Source organism: Heteronotia binoei, chromosome 21 (assembly GCF_032191835.1).
Source record: "Heteronotia binoei isolate CCM8104 ecotype False Entrance Well chromosome 21, APGP_CSIRO_Hbin_v1, whole genome shotgun sequence".
In the NCBI taxonomy this organism is placed as follows: Eukaryota; Metazoa; Chordata; class Lepidosauria; order Squamata; family Gekkonidae; genus Heteronotia; species Heteronotia binoei.
The window spans coordinates 5,754,446-5,778,479 of record NC_083243.1 but is presented as its reverse complement, the minus strand read 5'-3'; the positions used below and the strand labels follow the sequence as shown (position 1 = coordinate 5,778,479).

At 51.8% G+C, this 24,034-nt stretch overlaps 1 protein-coding gene across 2 annotated transcripts in view; it reads left to right on the top strand.

Moving 5' to 3' along the window:
* ATL1 (atlastin GTPase 1) overlaps positions 1-24,034 on the top strand; it is a 101,121-nt gene that overhangs the window by 62,578 nt on the left and 14,509 nt on the right. For both annotated transcript variants that reach the window (XM_060262281.1, XM_060262280.1), the window contains exons 6-11: positions 863-919; positions 6,098-6,190; positions 8,875-9,013; positions 14,914-15,041; positions 20,946-21,002; positions 22,258-22,329. In XM_060262281.1, coding sequence (XP_060118264.1) covers positions 863-919; positions 6,098-6,190; positions 8,875-9,013; positions 14,914-15,041; positions 20,946-21,002; positions 22,258-22,329 — 546 coding nt within the window. The remainder of the gene's footprint in view (positions 1-862; positions 920-6,097; positions 6,191-8,874; positions 9,014-14,913; positions 15,042-20,945; positions 21,003-22,257; positions 22,330-24,034) is intronic.

Genomic DNA, 24,034 nt, shown 5'->3' with positions numbered 1-24,034 from the left:
TTGGACTGGATGGGCCATTGGCCTGATCCAACATGGCTTCTCTTAGGTTCTTATGTGACACAGAGTGTTGGACTGGAGGGGCCACTGGCCTGATCCAACATGGCTTCTCTTATGTTCTTATGTGACACAAAGTGTTGGACTGGATGGGCCATTGGCCTGATCCAACATGGCTTCTCTTATGTTCTTATGTGACACAAAGTGTTGGACTGGAGGGGCCACTGGCCTGATCCAACATGGCTTCTCTTATGTTCTTATGTGACACAGAGTGTTGGACTGGATGGGCCATTGGCCTGATCCAACATGGCTTCTCTTATGTTCTTATGTGACACAGAGTGTTGGACTGGATGGGCCATTGGCCTGTTCCAACATGGCTTCTCTTATGTTCTTATGTGACACAGAGTGTTGGACTGGAGGGGCCACTGGCCTGATCCAACATGGCTTCTCTTATGTTCTTATGTGACACAGAGTGTTGGACTGGAGGGGCCACTGGCCTGATCCAACATGGCTTCTCTTATGTTCTTATGTGACACAGAGTGTTGGACTGGATGGGCCATTGGCCTGATCCAACATGTCTTCTCTTATGTTCTTAAGACTCAACAGGAGATAGATTGACTCAGTCCAGGAATCCATGAGGGCCCTCAGTTTGTGAGACTTGAGCGAGACTGTTAAGGAGCAGACATTTCGGAGGCCATTAATTCATACAGTCACCATATGTCTCAAGAGTCATGATAGCACTTGACCCCCTCCTGCTTCTTGGTAACCAGCCTTTTCATAAGCAAGGCTTCCGTGTCTAAAAGTGTTCAGGAACTGACCAGGTGAAGGTTTTTCTGGTGAACTGATCAGTTCTTGCTTCTGCTTCCAGCTCTTCACGGAATATGGGCGGCTGGCCATGGAGGAAACGTTCTTGAAGCCCTTCCAGGTGAGTGAAGCTCCCCTCCTTCATTTCATCACCCTCCGGGGACATACTCTTTTTGCTTGGGGACCCTAACCCCATCTTGGAGACCTGATGCAGGGACGGCAATGTCTCTGTTCTTCAGACTCTAGTTCAGGGCGAGAAATGCTAGCTCTCCTCACAGATGATTGGGCTGTGTGGCAGAGGTAGCATTACCTAGTGAGAAGAACTCACAGATCTAGATAGGGTTACCAATCCCCAGGTAGGGGCAAGGGATCCCCCGGTTTGGAGGCCCTCCCCCCACTTCAGGGTCATCAGAAATCTGGGAGGGGGGAAATGTCTGCTGAGCACACCATTATTCCCCATGGAGACTGATTAGCATCGGGTATAATGGAGAATTGAGTGGCAAATATCTCGGGCTGGGGGAGGAGAGCTGTTTTTTTATGTAGAGGCACGAAATTTTCAGCATGGCATCCAATGCCTCTCCCCCAAATACCCTCCAAGTTTCAAAAGGATTGGACCAGGGGGTCCAATTCTATGAGCCCCCCCAAAAGGTGCCGCTATCCTTCATTATTTCCAGTGGAGGAAATAATGTGTACAGTCCCTTTAAATGTGATGGACAGAACTCCCTTTGGAGTTCAGTTATGCTTGTCCCAACCTTGCCCCTGACTCCATCCCGATGTCTCCTGGCTCCACCCCCAAAGTCCCCAGATATTTCTTGAACTGGACTTGGCAACCCTGGATCTTGAGCATGTGAGCTTGGAGGGTATGATGTCATGGAGAAAGTGAGGAATGAACATGCTTCTTTAAGATAAGCATGTAGCAGATAGGCCCTGGTAACTTGCAGGGAGCTTGGCTCAGTGGAAGAGCCTCTGCTTGGCATGCAGAAGGTCCCAGGTTCAGTCCCCGGCATCTCCAGTTCAAAGGACCAGGCAGGAGGGGATGGGAAAGACCTCAGCCTGAGACCCTGGAGAGCCATGAAGTGGGGACTGTGGTGGAAGAGCCTCTGCTTGGCATACAGAAGGTCCCAGGTTCAATCCCCGGCATCTCCAGTTCAAAGGACCAGGCAGGAGGGGATGGGAAAGACGTCAAACTGAGACCCTGGAGAGCCATGAAGTGGGGACTGTGGCTCAGTGGAAGAGCCTCTGCTTGGCATGCAGAAGGTCCCAGGTTCAATCCTCAGCATCTCCAGTTAAAGGGACCAGGCAGGAGGGGATGGGAAAGACCTCAGCTTGAGATCCTGGAGAGCCATGAAGTGGGGCTGCAGCTCAGTGGCAGAGCATCCACCTGGCATGCAGGAGGTTCCAGGTTCAATCCCCGGCATCTCCAGTTAAAGGGACCAGGCAGGAGGGGATGGGAAAGACGTCAAACTGAGACCCTGGAGAGCCATGACTGTGGCTCAGTGGAAGAGCCTCTGCTTGGCATGCAGAAAGTCCCAGGTTCAATCCCTGGCATCTCCAGTTAGAGAGGACCAGGGTGATGGGAAAGACCTGAGACCCTGGAGAGCCACTGATAGTCTGAGGACCCAGTACTGAACCTGAGGAACCCAGGGTCTGATTTGGTATAGGGAAGCTTCATGTCTGTTCCTCTGGGATCACCAGGTGACAAGATGCTTCATTAAATACCTCAGAGTCTTAAGAGACGGATTTCCCACTAGCTTATGCCGTTCTCACGCTCCTCTTCTCCACAGAACGTCCGTCGGATTTCACAGTATCTGTCCCGGGGCTGTAACTCTCTTCACCTTTTTCATGCGGCAAACAGAAACCAGTTTTTTAAGATCTTGTTTATTGCGCAAAAGAGGCGGAGCAAGCTGCAGCCCCGGGGAAGATAGGGTGGAATCCGACGGAAGCCCCACGGAGGAGAGGAGCGTGAGGCTAGTAGAGAATAGGTCAGAGTGTCTTCCTGCTACAAGTGAAGTTGAGGGGTGATTTTTAAAAAAATTGTTTAAAATGACGTGGCCTGTGTTGCTGCTCTGACATAATCGCTTTGCGGGGTCAATAAAATCCTGCTGATAGCTACGGTTGTCAAGTCCAATTCAAGAAATATCTGGGGACTTTGGGGGTGGAGCCAGGAGACTTTGGGGTGGAGCCAGGAGACATTGGGGCGGAGCCAGGAACAAGGGTATGACAAGCATAATTGAACTCCAAAGGGAGTTCTGGCCATCACATTTAAAGGGACAGCACACCTTTTCAATGCCTTCCTTCCACAGGAAATAATGAAGGATAGGGGCACCTTCTTTTGGGGCTCATAGAATTGGACCCCCTGGTCCAATCTTTTTGGAACTTGGTGGGAATTTTGGGGAGAGGCACTAGATGCTATACTGAAATTTTGGTGCCTCTACCCCAAAAAACAGCCCCCCCCCCCAGAGCCCCAGATATTCACGGATCAATTCTCCATGATTTTCTATGGGAATAGATCTCCATAGGGAATAACAGAGTTCCCAGCAGACATTTCCCTCCCCTCCCCCCGCTTTCTGACAATCCTGAAGCGGGGGGGAGGGCCTCCAAACCTGGGGATCCCCTTCCCCCACCTGGGGATTGGCAATCCTGCTGATAGCAGCAAGAACCCTAATTGCATCAAAATGGAAATCACCTCAAGTTCCAACAATCTCCAGCTGGTTATCCAAGGTTTGGGAGATTCTCATAGTAGAAAAAAATAACAGATCATATCCAGCATTCAAACTCAGACAATGATACGTCGAAATTCACAGAGAAACGGTTTCCTTTTATTGAGTTCATTACAGCAAAAGATATTCAACCACACAAGCCAGAATATCTTGATCTTCTCTACTTATAAGTTTTTAATATTTTTCTTCAGTTTTGTTTTTTCTTTCTTTTCCTTTTACTAGTCCTTTTTTATTCCTCTCTTTTTCTGCCTTCCTTTGCTTTTACTGTGCTAGTCGTGGATCACACCTAATAGTAATTACTCGATAGTAATTTTGGGAATAACCTTTAATAGTTTGCACAAAAATCATTTAGGCAGTTAAGAATTCTTAGCAATGCTTACTTGATAGTTTAATGATAATCTGGGTTCAATTAGATTGATTGTCTTTTGATGCAGGAATTATTGCCTTAACTTTAATCTTGTTTTCTTCTGGATCTCTCTCCTTGGATAGAAAATGGTCTACATATCTAGACACATCTATATAACTTAAAATGCTTACTAGATATTTTATTGTATGTATGTTAGTATTTATGCTTGTTTATAGCCTGATTCCATAAGATTAAAAAAAAAGGTATTTCTTTAGGAATCCCACACAGCAGATAAATAAATACTTGGATGTTGCAAAATAATAATACTAATAATAAGATATTGGATTTGTATCCCGCCCTCCACTCCGAAGAGTCTCAGAGCAGCGCACAATCTTTCCCTTCCTCCCCCACAACAGACACCCTGTGAGGTGGGTGGGGCTGGAGAGGGCTCTCACAGCAGCTGCCCTTTCAAGGACAGAGTCTCAGAGCGGCCTACAATCTCCTATCCCTTCCTCCCCCACAACAGACACCCTGTGAGGTGGCTGGGGCCGAGAGGGCTCTCCCAGCAGCTGCCCTTTCAAGGACAGAGTCTCAGAGCGGCCTACAATCTCCTTTCCCTTCCTCCCCACAACAGACACCCTGTGAGGTGGGTGGGGCTGAGAGAGCTCTCACAGCAGCTGCCCTTTCAAGGACAGAGGCTTAGAGCAGCTCACAATCTCCTTTCCCTTTCTCCCCCACAACAGACACCCTGTGAGGTGGGTCGGGCTGGAGAGGGCTCTCACAGCAGCTGCCCTTCCAAGGACAGAGTCCCAGAGCGGCCTACAATCTCCTTTCCTTCCTCCCTCACGACAGACACCCTGTGAGGTGGGTGGGGCTGAGAGGGCTCTCCCAGCAGCTGCCCTTTCAAGGACAGAGTCTCAGAGCGGCCTACAATCTCCTTTCCCTTCCTCCCCCACAACAGACACCCTGTGAGGTGGGTGGGGCTGAGAGAGCTCTCACAGCAGCTGCCCTTTCAAGGACAGAGGCTCAGAGCAGCTCACAATCTCCTTTCCCTTTCTCCCCCACAACAGACACCCTGTGAGGTGGGTGGGGCTGGAGAGGGCTCTCACAGCAGCTGCCCTTCCAAGGACAGAGTCCCAGAGCGGCCTACAATCTCCTTTCCTTCCTCCCCCACGACAGACACCCTGTGAGGTGGGTGGGGTTAAAGAGGGCTCTCCCAGCAGCTGCCCTTTCAAAGACAGAGTCTCAGAGGGGCTCACAATCTCCTTTCCCTTCCTCCCCCACAACAGACACCCTGTGAGGTGGGTGGGGCTGGAGAGGGGTCTCCCAGCAGCTGCCCTTTCAAGGACAGAGTCTCAGAGCGGCCTACAGTCTCCTTTCCCTTCCTCCCCCACAACAGACACCCTGTGAGGTGGGTGGGGCTGGAGAGGGCTCTCACAGCAGCTGCCCTTTCAAGGACAACCTCTGCCAGAGCTCTGGCTGACCCAAGGCCATCTCAGTAGGTGCAAGTGGAGGAGTGGGGAATCAAACCCGGTTCTCCCAGATAAGAGTCCACGCACTTCACCACTACACCAATCTTGCAACGCTTTTAGGTCATTTCTGATGTGGAGGGCCAGGCAGTGGTGCCAATGGGGAGAGCAGGACGTTTGGACAGGCTCTGGTTTTCTCTGTGGATGTCACCTGAGAGAGTGTTCCGCCAGGCTAGTGCTAAACGGACCTTTTTCTGGCCAGCAGTGATTCCCAACAACAAATCCACCAGATGCTCTTTGAGGCTCTGATCTGAAGTTCATAGAAGGCGGCTTTTAAAAAAGCCAAAGTATTAATAAGGGTAAAAAGAGCGCCGTGGTACAGAGTGGTAGAGTTGCAGTGCTGCAGTCTGAGCTCTCTGCTCACGACCTGAGTTCAATCCCGGCGGAAGCTGGGTTCAGGTCGCTGGCTCAAGGTTGACTCAGCCTTCCATCCTTCTGAGGTCGGTCAAAGGAGTCCCCAGCTTGCTGGTGGGAAAGTGTAGAGGACTGGAGAAGGCAATGGCAAAACCACCCCGTAAAAAGTCTGCCGTGAAAATGTTGTGAAAGCAACGTCACCCCACAGTTGGAAATTACTGGTTCTTGCACAGGGGACTACCTTGACCTTTTTTTAATTAATAAGGGTGGATCTTAACCGTAGACATCACCTGATTTATTCATCCTCTCTCTCTCTCTCTTCCCACTCCCCCCCTTTTTAACCTGTCTAGTCCCTAATATTTCTTGTCCGTGACTGGAGCTTTCCCTATGAATTTTCCTATGGGGCTGAAGGCGGCGGGAAGTTCTTGGAAAAGCGTCTCAAGGTTAGTGTCACACATGAGGTGAAGGCAGGAACTTGGAAGCGGGATTCAGCATCCTTGACTTCCATTTAAGAGGGGGAAATAAATCAAGTTTCTAGTCCTAATTGCTCAAAGTGAGGCTTAGGGGCTGTATCTGGTGGAATCTTGAAAGTCTGGCAGACTCAGACTTTCTGCTGCCGATGGGCTTATTTTATTTACTTCATTGATATCTTGCTTTTGTCTCCCATGTGGGCCCAAGGCAGCTTACCTTCTTCTCTCCTCCAATGTATCATCACATTAACCCTGTGGCTTACCTGAGGGACCGTCTCTCCCCACACGTTCCCCAGAGGGTACTTAGATCTGGGACAAAAAAATCTATTCGCGATCCCTGGGCCGAGGGAGGCCAGACTACAGTCCACCAGAGAGCGGGGCCTTCTCGATTGTTGCCCCCTATTGGTGGGATTAACTGCCGGAAGGAGCTAGGCCCTTGCGGGACCTCGCTCAGTTCCGCAAGGCCTGTAAGACCACTCTATTCCAGCAGGCCTTTAAGCTGACATCGGACCGATATGGGGTGACTGAGATACATCGAAGAAGAAGAAGATATTGGATTTATATCCCGCCCTCTACTCCGAAGAGTCTCAGAGCGGCTCACAATCTCCTTTACCTTCCTCCCCCACAACAAACACCCTGTGAAGTGGGTGGAGCTGGAGAGGGCTCTCACAGCAGCTGCCCTTTCAAGGACAACTTCTGCCAGAGCTATGGCTGACCCAGGGCCATTCCAGCAGGTGCAAGTGGAGGAGTGGGGAATCAAACCCGGTTCTCCCAGATAAGAGAGCTCTGGCTGACCCAAGGCCATTCCAGCAGGTGCAAGTGGAGGAGTGGGGGATCAAACCCGGTTCTCCCAGATAAGAGTCCGCACACTTCACCACTACACCAAACTGGCTCTCCGAATATAGACTGAATGCCATCAGAAGCGAGAAAACATCAAATACAATTAGCACCAGACTGTTTTAATTGTTCTTAACCATTTAAATTGTTCGACTTGTTTTATTGTTGAATGGTTAAATTGTTCTTATTTTGCTGGTTGTGAGCCGCCCTGAGCCTGCTTCGGCGGGGAGGGCGGGATATAAATCCAATAAACCTTAAACCTGTGAAGTACTGTAGCTTAATCAGAGAGTGTGTGACTGGCCTAAGGTCACCTAGCAAGCTTCCATGGCAGAGCAGGGATTCAAACCCGGGTCTCCCAAATCCTAGCACAACACCTTAACTGCTACACCACACCGGCCGTGGCCTTGCCCTCTGAAGCCCCTTTGCTTCTGAGGACAGTCTCCCAGGGTGGGGCCAGTTGGTAGCCAAGGTCAAGTGAATGGAGGGAATGGGACAGGTGGGAGAAGATGCTGGGGGGTGGGATGCAGACAGACAGCAGGTGCTACCAATGCCTCCCAGCTTGGCAAGACGGCGTGAGGGGGCTCTGTTCTGAGCAAGAACACCTCTTCCCCCAGAAATGGAAGGGAGGATGTGTCGGCTCAGTCAAAACAGGGTGTCACGCCCCGCCCTGTCCGGGGGCCTCGCCTGTCTGTCGCCCTGGGACCTTCCCTGGGTGGCTGGGGATCTCAGAATAGAGTGGAGGACCAGGTTACGGCACCCTGCTGCCCTTCCGTGGCTGGTCCTTCAGCTCTCCTGCTTCTTGCCCATTCTGGCTCTGGTCAGGCTTATGAGGCTTTTTCTGGCACCAGCTCCACTCCTCTGTCCATCGTCATCGGCCCCCTTCTTGGCCGCCCAGCCCTCCCTTTAGCCCTCCCCTGGCCCCTGTGCCTCCTTCCCCAGGGCAGGATCCTCCAGGCCCCGCCCCCTTTCTAAGGGCAGACGCCCAGCTGGCCCCTCCCTCTCTGGCTGGTTCAGAACTTGGGCCTGCCGCGGTCTGGAACGGCGGGCTATTGCTCCCCTGGCCCCTCCCTCCCTGTCCGTAGGGAGCCAGGTGACGCGGCCTCGGGTCTGGGGCCATTTCCCGGCCTCCGTGCCTTCCCCGCTCCAGGGAACGGCCGTCCTGTCAGCCTCGGCAGTTCCTCCGGCCATGGAAGCGGGGGCCGGGCTCAAAGCTCGCCTGGTGAGTGGGGAAGGGCTGGGTGGTTCTGCTGGCGGCTCGGGGATCCCACGTTGGGTCGGAGGGGGGACGGCGTGGGCAGCGCCTGTGGCAGTCCCGGCGGGTCAGGGCCGGGACACAGGGGGAGTTGTTGGCAGGGGCGGCTCACCCACTAGGCAAACGAGGTGGTTGCCTAGGGTGCCGGCAGGGTGGGGTGCCAAATTTGGCCTCCCCCCTCCCCCCTAGGCAAACGCCTGGTTTGCCCTCCCCTCGTCTCCTCCTCCCTCCCTTCCCCACCCCAGGTCAATTTCAATGTCCGGAAGGGCGATCGGTGCTGCTCCAGGCTGTGTGAAGGGCTTCCCTCCCACTGATCAGCTGATTGGCAGGGAAAACTGCTCACTTGGCACTCAGGCAGGCCAGCGGCAGCGCGAACCAACCGCGTCCTGAAAGGGCGCCGCCGCCGCTCCCTCCTCCCCAATTCCTTCCCATCCAGGAGGGGGGTGCTGTGAAGGGCGCCACGTGCCCTCAGGCCGGTGCTGGTTGTTGGGAAGTCCGTTGCGTGGAAATGACAGATCTGAGGGGTATTGAATGTGTGAAATCTGACACCGGCTTCCCCACGAAACAGGTCTCCGGGAACCAGCACGAAGAGCTGCAGAACGTCCGGAAACACATCCACTCCTGCTTCACCAAAATCTCCTGCTTCCTTTTACCTCACCCGGGCTTAAAAGTGGCCACCAATCCAAACTTTGACGGGAAGCTCAAAGGTTCGTTACCCTTCTGTCGGGACCTGCGTGCCGGGCCGTTGCTGTCGGACCTTGGAACATCAAATAAGAACGAATCATTCTGGTTCAAAATTAATCCATTTATTTGACAACAAGTGGTCTGGAGTAGAAGCAGATTGAGTTTGATACATTCCAAGGCCAGTGGCCCCTTTTTGTAGATACATGTAACATAACAATAAAACCATTCTCACACTCAGGGAGACAGTTGTCTGTTCCCATACTTCCTTATCTCATTCCCAGGAAGGCTCCCTGCTGGTTACCTTGAGGCATGCCATCTTCAAAGGCTTAAGGCGCCTGAGAGTGCCAAGTGAGAAATTCCTCCCATGAGTTTTACAACGGTCTCTTTCTGTTTGAAATGCACATCTTTAATTCCAAGGGTTAGTATTAGCAAACAAAATGGCGTTAGTCATGTCAAGAGCATATATCTAAGGATTATACCATCTAGCAGTTACAAGGTCTGACAGTTTCACAAGGTCCCCCTTTGCCGTACTGGGAAGTCAGTGGCTCCTTTTTGTGCCACGCAGCTCCGACCATACATGGAAACAGCTGCTGAAATCAGTTAATTGAAGGGGAATTAATGGATAGAGGTTGACAAGATTCTGCGTGGGATGGAGACGGTAGAGAAAGCAGTCCTTTTCTCCCTTTCTCACAATACGAGAACTCGTAGGCGCTCCGTGAAATTGCTGAGCAGTCGGGTTAGAACGGATACAAGGAAGTCCTTCTTTACCAAAAGAGTGATTAACATGTGGAATTCACTGCCACAGGTCCATCAATGGATATTAGCCACAGCGTATTGTTGGAACTCTCTGTCTGGGGCAGTGATGCTGTCTTCTTGGTGCTCGGGGGGGGGGGGCAAAGTGGAAGAGCTAGCCCCACCTGTGAACCTCCTGATGGCACTTGGGTTTTGTTTTTGTTTTTGGCCACTGTGTGAGACAGAATGTTGAACTGGATGGGCCATTGGCCTGATCCAACATGGCTTCTCTTATATTCTTATGAGACACAGAGTGTTGGACTGGATGGGCCATTGGCCTGATCCAACATGGCTTCTCTTATATTCTTATGAGACACAGAGTGTTGGACTGGATGGGCCATTGGCCTGATCCAACATGGCTTCTCTTATATTCTTATGAGACACAGAGTGTTGGACTGGATGGGCCATTGGCCTGATCCAACATGGCTTCTCTTATATTCTTATGAGACACAGAGTGTTGGACTGGATGGGCCATTGGCCTGATCCAACATGGCTTCTCTTATGTTCTTATGTGACACAGAGTGTTGGACTGGATGGCCATTGGCCTGACCCAACATGGCTTCTCTTATGTTCTTATGTGACACAGAATGTTGACTGGATGGGCCATTGGCCTGATCCAGCATGGCTTCTCTTATGTTCTTATGTCTGGGGCAGTTATGCTCTGTCTTCTTGGTGCTTGGGGGGGGGCACAGTGGGAGGGATTCTAGTGTCCCAGCCCCACTGATGGACCTCCTGATGACATCTAGGTTTTTTGGCCACTGTGTGACACAGAGTGTTGGACTGGATGGGCCATTGGCCTGATCCAACATGGCTTCTCTTATGTTCTTATGTGACACAGAGTGTTGGACTGGATGGGCCATTGGCCTGATCCAACATGGCTTCTCTTATGTTCTTATGTGACACAGAGTGTTGGACTGGATGGGCCATTGACCTGATCCAACAGGGCTTCTCTTATGTTCTTATGGAATTTGCACCTTCTAGCCTGGGAGGAGATGGAGAGGAGGGGGCCAGCATAGCAATGGAATACCGGGGGAAATGTGATGGATTGATCGATGCTGGATGCTGTCCCACCTTCCTTACGGGTCTTTGTACTCAAACAGGGCGTTGTTTAAATCGGGTTGTTGTCTGTGCAAAGCAATAAGCTGCCTTATACTGGGGAACTGGGCAAAGGAAGCTCTGGCTCTTTCCTTCCTTCCCCAGGGGACCAGGAGGGGGAAGAGCTTCATCCCATGAAGAAAATAGAGGCTTTTCTCTGTAGCTCTGCTGTGCGATTGAGCAAACCTCGTAAAGCGAGCTGAGATGCAGAAGGAAGCAAGAGAGAGGGAGAAGGAAGCAGATGACAGCCAGTTCCTCGGGGGCCTGAGAGGCACCCTCTGGCCCCCAGGCCGCATGTTTGACACTCCTGTTTTAGAGCATTATAGAACTGCACTTCCCAGTGCAGTTGCAATATAGTGAGGGCAAGAGCTGTGGCTCAGTGGAAGAGCCTCTGCTTGGCACGTATAAGATCCCAGGTTCAATCCCCAGCATCTCTGGTTAAAGTCTCAGGCAACAGATGATGCAAAAAACCTCAGCCTGAGACCCTGGAGAGCAGCTGCCAGTCTGAGCAGACAATACCAACCCTGATGGACCAAAGCAATAATAAGGCAGCTCCATGTGGGTTTGTGGAGAGGCTGTGGCTCAGGGGCAGAGCATCTGCTTGGCATGTGGAAGGTCCCAAGTTCAATTCCCAGCATCTCCAGATAAAAAGACCAGGCACTAGAAAACGTGAAAGAAGAAGACTGCAGATTTATACCCCGCCCTTCTCTCAGAATCAGAGTCTCAGAGCGGCTCACAATCTCCTGTATCCTCTCCCCCCACAACAGACACCCTGTGAGGTGGGTGGGGCTGAGAGAGCTCTGACAGAAGCTGCCCTTTCAAGGACAACTCCTACAAGAGCTATGGCTGACCCAAGGCCATTCCAGCAGCTGCAAGTAGAGGAGCGGGGAATCAAATCTGGTTCTTCCAGATATGAGTCCGCACACTTAACCACCACACCAAACTGGGACCAGAATACCCCAATGCAGAGATCCTGGAGAGCCATTGCTAGTCTGAATTAGACAAGGGGAGGGACTGTGGCTCAGTAGAAGAGGTCCCAGGTTCAGTCCCCAGCATCTCCCAACTAAAAAGGGTTCAGGCAAATAGGCATGAAAAACCTCAGCTTGAGACCCTGGAGAGCCGCTGCCATTCTGAGTAGACAATACTGACTTTGATGGACCTTTGAGGGTCTGATTCAGTATAAGGCAGCTTCATGTGCGATTTCAATGTACTTTTCCACTCCAGGGTTGACTTCTGGGGGCGAGGAGTGACATTTCTCAAAGACTGACACAGAAGCTGGCCAATTGCCTGGCTGATCTGATGTCACCCACTTCCTCTGAAATCCCTGGAGCGTTTCAACCACGGGGTGGGTGGGGGGGGGGAAAGGGGTGAATAGTTTCCTTTTTTAGTTTGTGCATGTTTAGGTTGGATCCCAGCCTGTGTTCTAGGGTAACCAAAGAGGGATGAATACCAAGAACCTCTGAGGAATAAACATCAAAAACAGCGCGCGTTGACTGAAACGGAATACTGCTGAGAATACCCAAATGCAGAATCCAGGAATGTGATGCCAGGGCGATAAAAGTGCATGAATGCATGCAATAAATATTTCCTAATGTTGCATTGCTGGGGGGGGGGGGCGGTGAGTAGCAGGTGGAATAGGCCTTGATGTGTCAGCTCTGATTAGTACTTAGTTGGGAGACCACCAAGGAAGCCACTGGGAGACAGGAGGCTGGACTAGATGGACCCTCACTGGTCTGATCCAGCAGGGCTCTTCAGATGTTCTTATGAAGGCCTCAGCCTCTATGCCATGTTGTTGGCCCTCCAGAGGAACTGGGTGGCCTCTGTGTGAGGCAAGAGGCTGGACTGGATGGATCCTCACTGGTCTGACCCAGCAGGGCTCTTCTCATGTTCTTATGAAGGCCTCGGCCTCTCTGCCCTCTTGTTGGCCCTCCAGAGGAAATGGGTGGCCACTGTGTGAGACAGGAGGCTGGACTAGATGCACCCTCTCTGGTCTGATCCAGCAGGGCTCTTCTCATGTTCTTATGAAGGCCTCAGCCTCTCTGCCCTGTTGTTGGCCCTCCAGAGGAACTGGTTGGCTACTATGTGAGGCAAGAGGCTGGACTGGATGGACCCTCACTCGTCTGACCCAGCAGGGCTCTTCTCATGTTCTTATGAAGGCCTCGGCCTCTCTGCCCTGTTGTTGGCCCTTCAGAGGAACTGGGTGGCCACTGTGTGAGACAGGAGGCTGGACTAGATGGACCCTCTCTGGTCTGATCCAGCAGGGCTCTTCTCATGTTCTTATGAAGGCCTCAGCCTCTCTGCCCTGTTGTTGGCCCTCCAGAGGAACTGGGTGGCCACTATGTGAGGCAAGAGGGTGGAATGGATGGACCCTCACTGGTCTGATCCAGCAGGGCTCTTCTGATGTTCTTATGAAGGCCTCGGCCTCTCTGCCCTGTTGTTGGCCCTTTCGAGGAACTGGTTGGACACTGAGAGAGATAGAATGCTGGACCTTCACTGGTTTGATCCAGCAGAGCTCTTCTGGTGTTCTTAGGAAGGCCTCAGCTTCTCTGCCCTGCTGTTGGCCCTCCAGAGGAACTGGTTGGCCACTGTGTGAGACAGGAGGCTGGACTAGATGGACCCTCACTGGTCTGATCCAGCAGGGCTCTTCTGGTGTTCTTCTCAGAGGAAGGCCTCAGCCTCTATGCCCTGTTGTTGGCCCTCCAGAGGAATTGTCTGGCCACTGAGAGAGATAGAATGCTGGATCAAATGGGTCACTGGTCTGATCCAGTGGGGCTGTTCCTAAGTTCTTGAAGCCTGGAGAGGAAGCGGCTGAGAGGTGACACGATCACCATCTTCAATTCCTTGAAGGGCTGTCGTATAGAGGATGGTGTGTAATTGTTTTCTGGGGCCCCAGAAGGTAGTACCAGAACCAGTGGGTTGAAATTAAATCAGAAGAGTTTCCGGCTCAACATTAGGAAGAGCGATTCCTCAGTGGAACAGGCTTCCTCAGGAGGTGGTGGGCTCTCCTTCCTTGGAGGTTTTAAAACAGAGTCTAGATGGCCCTCTGACTGCGATGAAGATCCTGTGAATTTAGGGGGAGGTGTTTGTGAGTTTCCTGCATTGTGCAGGGGGTTGGAGTAAATGACCCTGGAGGTCCCTTCCAACTCTGTGATTCTAAGATTCTTATGAAGGCCTCGGCCTCTGTGCCCTGTTGCTGACCCTCAGGAGGAACTGGTTGGCTGCTGTGTGAGACAGGAGGCTGGACTAGATGGACCCTCACTGGTCTGATTCAGCAGGGCTCTTCTCATGTTCTTATGAAGGCCTCGGCCTCTCTGCCCTGCTGTTGGCCTTCCAGAGGAATTGGTTGGCCACTGTGTGAGACAGGAGGCTGGACTAGATGGACCCACACTGGTCTGACCCAGCAGGGCCCTTCTGATATTCTTATGAAGGCCTCGGCCTCTCTGCCTTGTTGTTGGCCCTCTAGAGGAACTGGTTGGGGGCCCCTGTGTGAGACAGGATGTTAAACTAGATGGACCCTCCCTGGTCTGATCCAGCAGGGCTTTTATTTGAAGGCCTCGGCCTCTCTCCCCTGTTGTTGGCCCTCCAGAAGAACTGGTTGGCCACTGTGTGAGACAGGAGGCTGGACGAGATGGACCCTCACTGGTCTGATCCAGCAGGGCTCTTCTGATGTTCTTCTCAGGGGAAGGCCTCGGCCTCTCTGCCCTGCTGTTGGCCCTCCAGAGGAACTGGCTGGCCCCTGTGTGAGACAGGATGCTGGACTAGATGGACCCTCCCTGGTCTGATCCAGCAGGGCTCTTCTGATGTCCTTATGCAAAGCTTGGACTCCAGACCCCAAATATCCACATTACTCTCTTCCACACCCACTCAAAAGTGTCTTTGTCCTTCCTATAAAAAGGCCTCCAGAACGGGTCGCAACAGTCCAAAAGAGGTCTGAGCCAAGCAGTGTTTAGTGTACTTTCAAGCGTTGGTTATGTGGTGCCAAAAGCATCAGTCGCAGGCGTTAAAGTGTCTGACACCCATTGTATGTTTCTCGTAGAGATTGACCCTGATTTCATCAAGAATTTGAAGGTGCTCATCCCCTGGCTGCTCAGCCCCGAGAGCCTGGACGTGAAGGAGATCAACGGGAATAAAATCACCTGTCGTGGCCTCGTGGAATACTTCAAGGTAAGTGGCTGGTAGAAGGGGGTGTCAAACATGCGGCCTGGAGGCCAAACCAGGCCCCCGGAGGGCTCCTATCAGGCCCTCGAGCAACTGGCTGTCATCTGCTTCCTTCTGAATCACAGCTCGCTTTGCAAGGCTTGCACAATCGCACAGGAGCTGCAGAGCAAAGCCTCTGTTTTCTCCATGGGCTGAGGCTCCTCCCTTGGGGAGGAAGGGAGGAAGGCAGAGCTTCTTTCTCCAGGCTCTCTCAATCGCACAGCAGAGCTACTGAGCCAAGCCTCTCTTCCTTCGATTGACTTCCTCTCTCTCTTGTCCCCTGGGGAAGGAAGGAAAGAGCCACAGCTTTCTTTGCGCAGTTCCCTGGATCCCACGAGAGAAATACAAAGGAAGCACTTTTAAAACCAACGAGTGTTAATGTTTTAAGCTTTTTAAAAATACCTGAGTTTGTCTGTGCCCTTTATAAAGTTTTTATCTCTGCTACCTAATCTTTTTTTTTTAATAATACTCTGCTACCTAATCTTAAATAGGTACACACATAGTCTGGCCCAACAACATCTCATTTATGTCAGAAAGCCCCCCAGAGCCTGGACTTCCTGTTTGGGTTTTGGACAGTGCTGCAGCTCCCTAGTAAGGGGGATTTTTTTCCTCTCTGTTCAGGGTATAAAAGACCCCTCTTGGGGGGGTCTATGCCCATTAGTCTTAGTTAAAGGCTAATCCAAGACGACGTCAAACACCTTTTGCTGTTGATTTCGCTTTGGGGAAGGTGGGGAACTGCCTTCTTCAGATCTTGCAGTCCGGCTTCAGGGGGATACGTCTGCCATTGTCTGCAGAGGATTAAAAGTCATTAATTTGACTTAAGCCTGTCGGAATCCAGACACTTAAGAACTGACTTATGACTGCAAGATAACAGATAACAGAAAGCCGGAGTGACGAGAGAACTTCTGTTTAAGGTACTTTGGTCTGAATCTCTACTTCAAGAGTCCTTGAACTTTATCTAAACGTTGTGTGGATTATAAGTTGGAGTTGAAGCGTAATTGAATATAGATAATTACCTGTCGGGTTTGAACATTGAAAGTAAAAAGGCTTTAGCAGAACTTGAAAGAAAAAGGAATCTGTTATAACTGTCTGTGGTTTGCGGTTGATGACGTGGGATGTAGATCGCTTCTTGCTGTGTTTTCACTCCAACATCTCATTTATGTCAGATCCGGCCCTCACAACAAATGAGTTCGACATCTCTGCTCTGTGGCCTCTATCCAGTACCGTTTTGCCTTGGCTGTCTTTCCATGGAGCTCAAGGCAGCATAAACTGCCCCCTTCTCCATTTCATTATCGCCACAATCCCACAAGAAAGGGTAGGCTGGGAGGCCATGAGTCACCCGAAGTCATACAGTGAGTTTCGCAGCACAGTGAGGATTTGAACCTGGGTCTGCCGTGTCCTCGTTTGAACCTTGCAAAACTACACTGCACATGTGCTTCGGTACACCTGTCGAGATCAATGTGAGGTCTTTCTTTGGAATACGTTAAGGTTGCAGAGCAGGGCCTTCTTAGCTAATTTTTAGAAATCCCAAATTAGACACGATGAGGCAGCTGCTTCAACTGATTCAGATATTTGTGCAGTTTGTATCTGAGTTTGGGTTTAAGGCTCGACTTCTTTCAGTTCCTAAACCTGCAACTGGGTTCTGGACCAGCTGGGACTTCCTATCTCCGTTTGCACATTTATTTACATAAGAACATAAGAGAAGCCATGTTGGATCAGGCCAATGGCCCATCCAGTCCAACACTCTGTGCCACATAAGAACATAAGAGAAGCCTTGTTGGATCAGGCCAATGGCCCATCCAGTCCAACACTCTGTGTCACATAAGAACATAAGAGAAGCCTTGTTGGATCAGGCCAATGGCCCATCCAGTCCAACACTCTGTGTCACAGAAGAACATAAGAGAAGCCATGTTGGATCAGGCCAATGGCCCATCCAGTCCAACACTCTGTGTCACAGAAGAACATAAGAGAAGCCATGTTGGATCAGGCCAATGGCCCATCCAGTCCAACACTCTGTGTCACATAAGAACATAAGAGAAGCCATGCTGGATCAGGCCAATGGCCCATCCAGTCCAACACTCTGTGTCACATAAGAACATAAGAGAAGCCATGCTGGATCAGGCCAATGGCCCATCCAGTCCAACACTCTGTGTCACATAAGAACATAAGAGAAGCCTTGTTGGATCAGGCCAGTGGCCCATCCAGTTCAACACTCTGTGTCACAGAAGAACATAAGAGAAGCCATGTTGGATCAGGCCAATGGCCCATCCAGTCCAACACTCTGTGTCACATAAGAACATAAGAGAAGCCATGCTGGATCAGGCCAGTGGCCCATCCAGTCCAACACTCTGTGTCACAGAAGAACATAAGAGAAGCCATGTTGGATCAGGCTGTGGCGGAACCGGCCCGATTCTGCCTTCAGACCCGGTCCCGTCAGCTCCCTATTGAGTCGCCAACTCCTGGAGGGAGCTATTTCTCCTCCTGCCCCTTGGGCGCGCTGCCACCACCTGCTCAGTCCCGGGGTTCAGATTGAGAGGAACAGGACTCCCAATCCCCCTCTCCAGCTGTGAGGCCAGGCCTCAAGGTCCTCTGCCACCCTGCACTTGGGTTCACAGAGACCTCCGCACTTCTTTGGGGCACCCCTGGAGGATTGGCACCTTATCCAACTGCATGCCTTCCCCCTTCCCCGGGGCCCCCTTCTCAACCCAGCATGGTCTAAAGCGGTCTGGGGATATATGTGGTACAGAGTTTGATTGCCAGCATTTAAACAGTAAAAATATATTTATTTAAAAAGAGAAAAAGATAGGAAAAGAAAAACAAAACAAAAACAGTTGCGGTTAAAAGGTTAGCACAGCACAGCACACGCACAGCAAACAGCCTGACAAACAAAATGTGTTATAAACGCGTCCTGCTGGCCCTGATCTAAACTTGCCCTGTCTTGTGAGTTACTTACTTAGTCTGCCTGCCTGGGGCCTCCCAGGCAGGAGCCTCCATTGCTCACCACATGCTCGCTCGAGCGCTGGCTTCCAACTGCCCTTCTCTTCCTGCTAACACACATGCCAAGAACAAAAGCACTTCCTGCCTCTCTAGGAGATTTTCCCCCTAGCGTTGTTGGTTTGGCTCTGGAAGGGAGGGGGGGAGTGAGGGGAAGGCTACAAAGCCTGCTGAGGGATTTACTGACCCCTGCCAAATGAAGCACCACCACTGACTAAAATGGCGTTTCTCCACACAGGCCAATGGCCCATCCAGTCCAACACTCTGTGTCACATAAGAACATAAGAGAAGCCATGTTGGATCAGGCCAGTGGCCCCTCCAGTCCAACACTCTGTGTCACATAAGAACATAACAGAAGCCCTGTTGAATCAGGCCAATGGCCCATCCAGTCCAACACTCTGTGTCACATAAGAACATAAGAGAAGCCATGCTGGATCAGGCCAATGGCCCATCCAGTCCAACACTCTGTGTCACATAAGAACATAAGAGAAGCCATGCTGGATCAGGCCAATGGCCCATCCAGTCCAACACTCTGTGTCACATAAGAACATAAGAGAAGCCTTGTTGGATCAGGCCAGTGGCCCATCCAGTTCAACACTCTGTGTCACAGAAGAACATAAGAGAAGCCATGTTGGATCAGGCCAATGGCCCATCCAGTCCAACACTCTGTGTCACATAAGAACATAAGAGAAGCCATGCTGGATCAGGCCAGTGGCCCATCCAGTCCAACACTCTGTGTCACAGAAGAACATAAGAGAAGCCATGTTGGATCAGGCTGTGGCGGAACCGGCCCGATTCTGCCTTCAGACCCGGTCCCGTCAGCTCCCTATTGAGTCGCCAACTCCTGGAGGGAGCTATTTCTCCTCCTGCCCCTTGGGCGCGCTGCCACCACCTGCTCAGTCCCGGGGTTCAGATTGAGAGGAACAGGACTCCCAATCCCCCTCTCCAGCTGTGAGGCCAGGCCTCAAGGTCCTCTGCCACCCTGCACTTGGGTTCACAGAGACCTCCGCACTTCTTTGGGGCACCCCTGGAGGATTGGCACCTTATCCAACTGCATGCCTTCCCCCTTCCCCGGGGCCCCCTTCTCAACCCAGCGTGGTCTAAAGCGGTCTAGGGATCTATGTGGTACAGAGTTTGATTGCCAGCATTTAAACAGTAAAAATATATTTATTTAAAAAGAGAAAAAGATAGGAAAAGAAAAACAAAACAAAAACAGTTGCGGTTAAAAGGTTAGCACAGCACAGCACACGCACAGCAAACAGCCTGACAAACAAAATGTGTTATAAACGCGTCCTGCTGGCCCTGATCTAAACTTGCCCTGTCTTGTGAGTTACTTACTTAGTCTGCCTGCCTGGGGCCTCCCAGGCAGGAGCCTCCATTGCTCACCACATGCTCGCTCGAGCGCTGGCTTCCAACTGCCCTTCTCTTCCTGCTAACACACATGCCAAGAACAAAAGCACTTCCTGCCTCTCTAGGAGATTTTCCCCCTAGCGTTGTTGGTTTGGCTCTGGAAGGGAGGGGGGAGTGAGGGGAAGGCTACAAAGCCTGCTGAGGGATTTACTGACCCCTGCCAAATGAAGCACCACCACTGACTAAAATGGCGTTTCTCCACACAGGCCAATGGCCCATCCAGTCCAACACTCTGTGTCACATAAGAACATAAGAGAAGCCATGTTGGATCAGGCCAGTGGCCCCTCCAGTCCAACACTCTGTGTCACATAAGAACATAACAGAAGCCCTGTTGAATCAGGCCAATGGCCCATCCAGTCCAACACTCTGTGTCACAGAAGAACATAAGAGAAGCCATGTTGGATCAGGCCAATGGCCCATCCAGTCCAACACTCTGTGTCACATAAGAACATAAGAGAAGCCATGTTGGATCAGGCCAATGGCCCATCCAGTCCAACACTCTGTGTCACAGAAGAACATAAGAGAAGCCATGTTGGATCAGGCCAATGGCCCATCCAGTCCAACACTCTGTGTCACACAGTGGCCAATTTTTTTTTATGTATACAGACACACACATACCGTGGCTAATAGCCACTGATGGACCTCTGCTCCATATTTTTATCTAACCCCCTCTTGAAGCTGGCTATGCTTGTAGTCACCACCACCTCCTGTGGCAGTGAATTCCACATGTTAATCAACCTTTGGGTGAAGAAGGACTTCCTTTTATCCGTTTTAACCCGACTGCTCAGTGATTTCATCGAATGCCCACGAGTTCTTGTATTGTAAGAAAGGGAGAAAAGGACTTCTTTCTCTACTTTCTCCATCCCATGCATTATCTTGTCAACCTCTATCATGTCACCCCGCAGTCGACGTTTCTCCAAGCTAAAGAGCCCCAAGTGTTTTAACCTTTCTTCATAGGGAAAGTGTTCCAGCCCTTTAATCATTCTAGTTGCCCTTTTCTGGACTTTCTCCAATGCTATAATATCCTTTTTGAGGTGCGGCGACCAGAACTGCACACAGTACTCCAAATGAGACCGCACCATCGATTTATACAGGGGCATTATGAGACTGGCCGATTTGTTTTCAATTCCCTTCCTAATAATTCCCAGCATGGCGTTGGCCTTTTACTTACTTGCTTCACTACTTTTCTCTTCAGCGAGGACTCACAGTGGTTTATCGTATAATCCCCTTTTCCAGTTTACCGTCACAGTAAGGCCAGACTGCGAGCGTGTGGCTCACAGTGCCCCAAGAGGTCACCCAGCAAGCTTACCTTGCAGAAAATTTGAACGGAGGGCCCTCCGATCCTAGTTTGACGTTCTGTCCGCTCCGCCATGCTGGCTCTCTGCCTCTGCGACGTGTTCTGCGCAAGTGTTTAACACTAGCCATGGTGGTCTGTTTCAGCCGGTTTTGTCCCCCCCCCCCTTTTAGGCCTATATCAAGATCTACCAAGGAGAAGAGCTGCCGCATCCAAAGTCCATGCTGCAGGTAAGGCTCATGTTCCCAGGGCAGGGGGAGGCATTCGGGAGCATATTTTAGACCCGTCATTCAATACAGCAAATGGAATTCTCAGGAGGGCGGCGGGATATAGCCCCAGGTGGCCAAACTTGCTTAATGTAAGAACTGTATAGAATAAACGTCAGATGTTTGAGAGCTGCAAGATGTGAATGCTAGATGTTTGAGAGCCACGAGACAGGGAGGGAGGGAGGGAGGGAGGGAGGGAAGGAAGGAAGGAAGGAAGGAAGGAAGGAAGGAAGGAAGGAAGGAAGGAAGGAAGGAAGGAAGGAAGGAAGGAAGGAAGGAAGGAAGGGAGGGAGGGAGGGAGGGAGGGTACACACAGTGGCCAAAAGATGAGGCACCGTGAGGAGGTCCATCAGTGGGGCCAGGACACTAGAAGCCCTCTCACTGTTGCCCCCGCAAGCACCAAGAATACAGAGCATCACTGCCCCAGACACAAGAAGATAAGAGAAGCCATGTTGGATCAGGGCAATGGCCCATCCAGTCCAACACTCTGTGTCATACAGTGACCAAAAAACTCAGGTGCCATCAGGAGGGTGTCATACAGTGACCAAAAAACTCAGGTGCCATCAGGAGGTCCAGCAGTGGGGCCAGTACACTAGAAGCCCTCCCACTGCTGCCCCCCCCCCAAGCACCAAGAATGCAGAGCATCCATGGCCCAGACATAAGAATATAAGAGAAGCCATGTTGGATCAGGGCAATGGCCCATCCAGTCCAAGACTCTGTGTCACACAGTGGCCAAAAAACCCAGGCGCCATCAGGAGGTCCATCAGTGGGGGCACGACACTAGAAGCCCTCCCACTCTTGCCCCCCAAGCACCAAGAACACAGAGCATCACTACCCTAGACAAGAACATAAGAAAAGCCATGTTGTATCAGGCCAATGGCCCCTCCAGTCCAACGCTCTGTGTCACACAGTAGCCAAAAAAAAAAACAGGCGCCATCAGGAGGTCCATCAGTGGGGCAGGACACTAGAAGCCCTCCCACTGTGCTCCCCCCAACACCAAGAATACGGAGCATCACTGCCCCAGACAGAGAGTTCCAACAATACACTGTGGTTAATAGCCACTGATGGACCTCTGCTCCAGATGTTGATCCTTTCCCTGAGTCCCTGGAGAGCTGCTGCCAGCCTGAGTAGACAAGACTGCCTCTGGTGGACCAAGGGTCTGATTCAGCAGAAGGTGTTTCATGTTCCCTCCCCAATACCCACCTGTCTTCCCCCGCAGGCCACAGCGGAAGCAAACAACCTGGCCGCCGTAGCTGCCTCCAAGGACACTTATAACCGGCGAATGGAAGAGGTAAGCTGGGAGTCCTCCGGGTTGGCATGGGTTTGTGGTTTGCCTGCCTGCCTTTGGGAACCTAGAGGGCATTTTGAGGGGCTGTAAAATCTGGGTAGAGTGGAGCTGGGAAGCTGCGGCAGCCATTTTGCGGCCGGCTGTCCCCATTACGGCGTCCATTTTGTGTCAACACTAGGCTTGCCAATCCCCAGGTCCCAGCGGGGGTTCTTCCACTTTTCCAGGCTCCTTCCCGCCCCCACTCAGCTGGCCGGAGAGGGGAAGCCCCGCCCCCACAGCCCCCATGTGACTTCCCACCTCTGGAGGCTTCAGTCTCCAAATGGAAAGGCATCCTCTTGGGATGGGGTTTCTGTGTTACTTGGAAGAAGTTGGCAGCAACTCGTGAGTAGAGGGGCCAATCCCTCGTTTCAGAGTCCCCAGAAAAGGGAGGGGGGGGGGAGAACGTCTGCTGAGCACTTCATTATTCCCTATGTGGAGATCGATTCTCATAGGGTATAATGGGGAATTGATCTGGAGGTATAGGGGACTCAGGGGGGGCTGTTGTTTGAGGTAGAGGTACCTATCCTTCATTATTTCCTGTGGAAGGAAGGCATTTAAAAGGTGTGCGGGCCCTTCAAATGTGGAGGCCAGAACTCCCTTTGGAGTTCAATGATGCTTGTACACTCTTGCTCCTGGCTCCACCCCCAATGTCTCCTGGCCCCACCCCAATGTCTCCTGGCCCCACCCCAATGTCTCCTGTTCCCCCCATGTCTCCTGCCCCCCCAATGTCTCCAGGCCCCAGCCCAATGTCTCCTGGCCCCACCCCAATGTCTCCTGGCCCCACCCCAATGTCTCCTGGGCCCCCCAATGTCTCCGGGCCCCACCTCAATATCTCCGGGCCCCACCCCAATGTCTACGGGCCCCACCCCAATGTCTACGGGCCCCACCCCAATGTCTCCTGGCTCCACCACCAATGTCTCCTGGCCCCACCCCCAATGTCTTCTGGCCCCACCCCCAATGTCTCTTGGCCCCACCCCAATGTCTCCTGGCCCCACCCCCAATGTCTCCTGGCTCCACCCCCAATGTCTCCTGGCTCCACCCCATGTCTCCTGGCTCCACCCCAAGGTTTCCTGGCCCCACTCCCAATGTCTCCTGGCTCCACCCACAATGTCTCCTGGCCCTGTGAGAGCCCTCTCCAGCCCCACCCACCTCACAGGGTGTCTGTTGTGGGGGAGGAATATAAAGGAGATTTTAGGCCACTCTGAGACTCTGTCCTTGAAAGGGCAGCTGCTGTGAGAGCCATCTCTAGCCCCACCCACCTCACAGGGTGTCTGTTGTGGGGGAGGAAGGTGAAGGAGATTGTGAGCCGCTCTGAGACTCTTTGGAGTGGAGGGCGGGATATAAATCCAATATCTTCATCTACCTCACAGGGTGTCTGTTGTGTGGGGGGAGGAAGGTAAAGGAGATTGTGAGCCGCTCTGAGACTCTTCGAAGTGGAGGGCGGGATATAAATCCAGTATCTTCATCTACCTCACAGGGTGTCTGTTGTGGGGGAGGAAGGGAAAGGAGATTGTGAGCCGCTCTGAGACTCTTGGGAGTGGAGGGCGGGATATAAATCCAATATCTTCATCTACCTCACAGGGTGTCTGTTGTGGGGGTGGGGGAGGTAAAGGAGATTGTGAGCCGCTCTGAGACTCTTCGGAGTGCAGGGCGGGATATAAATCCAATA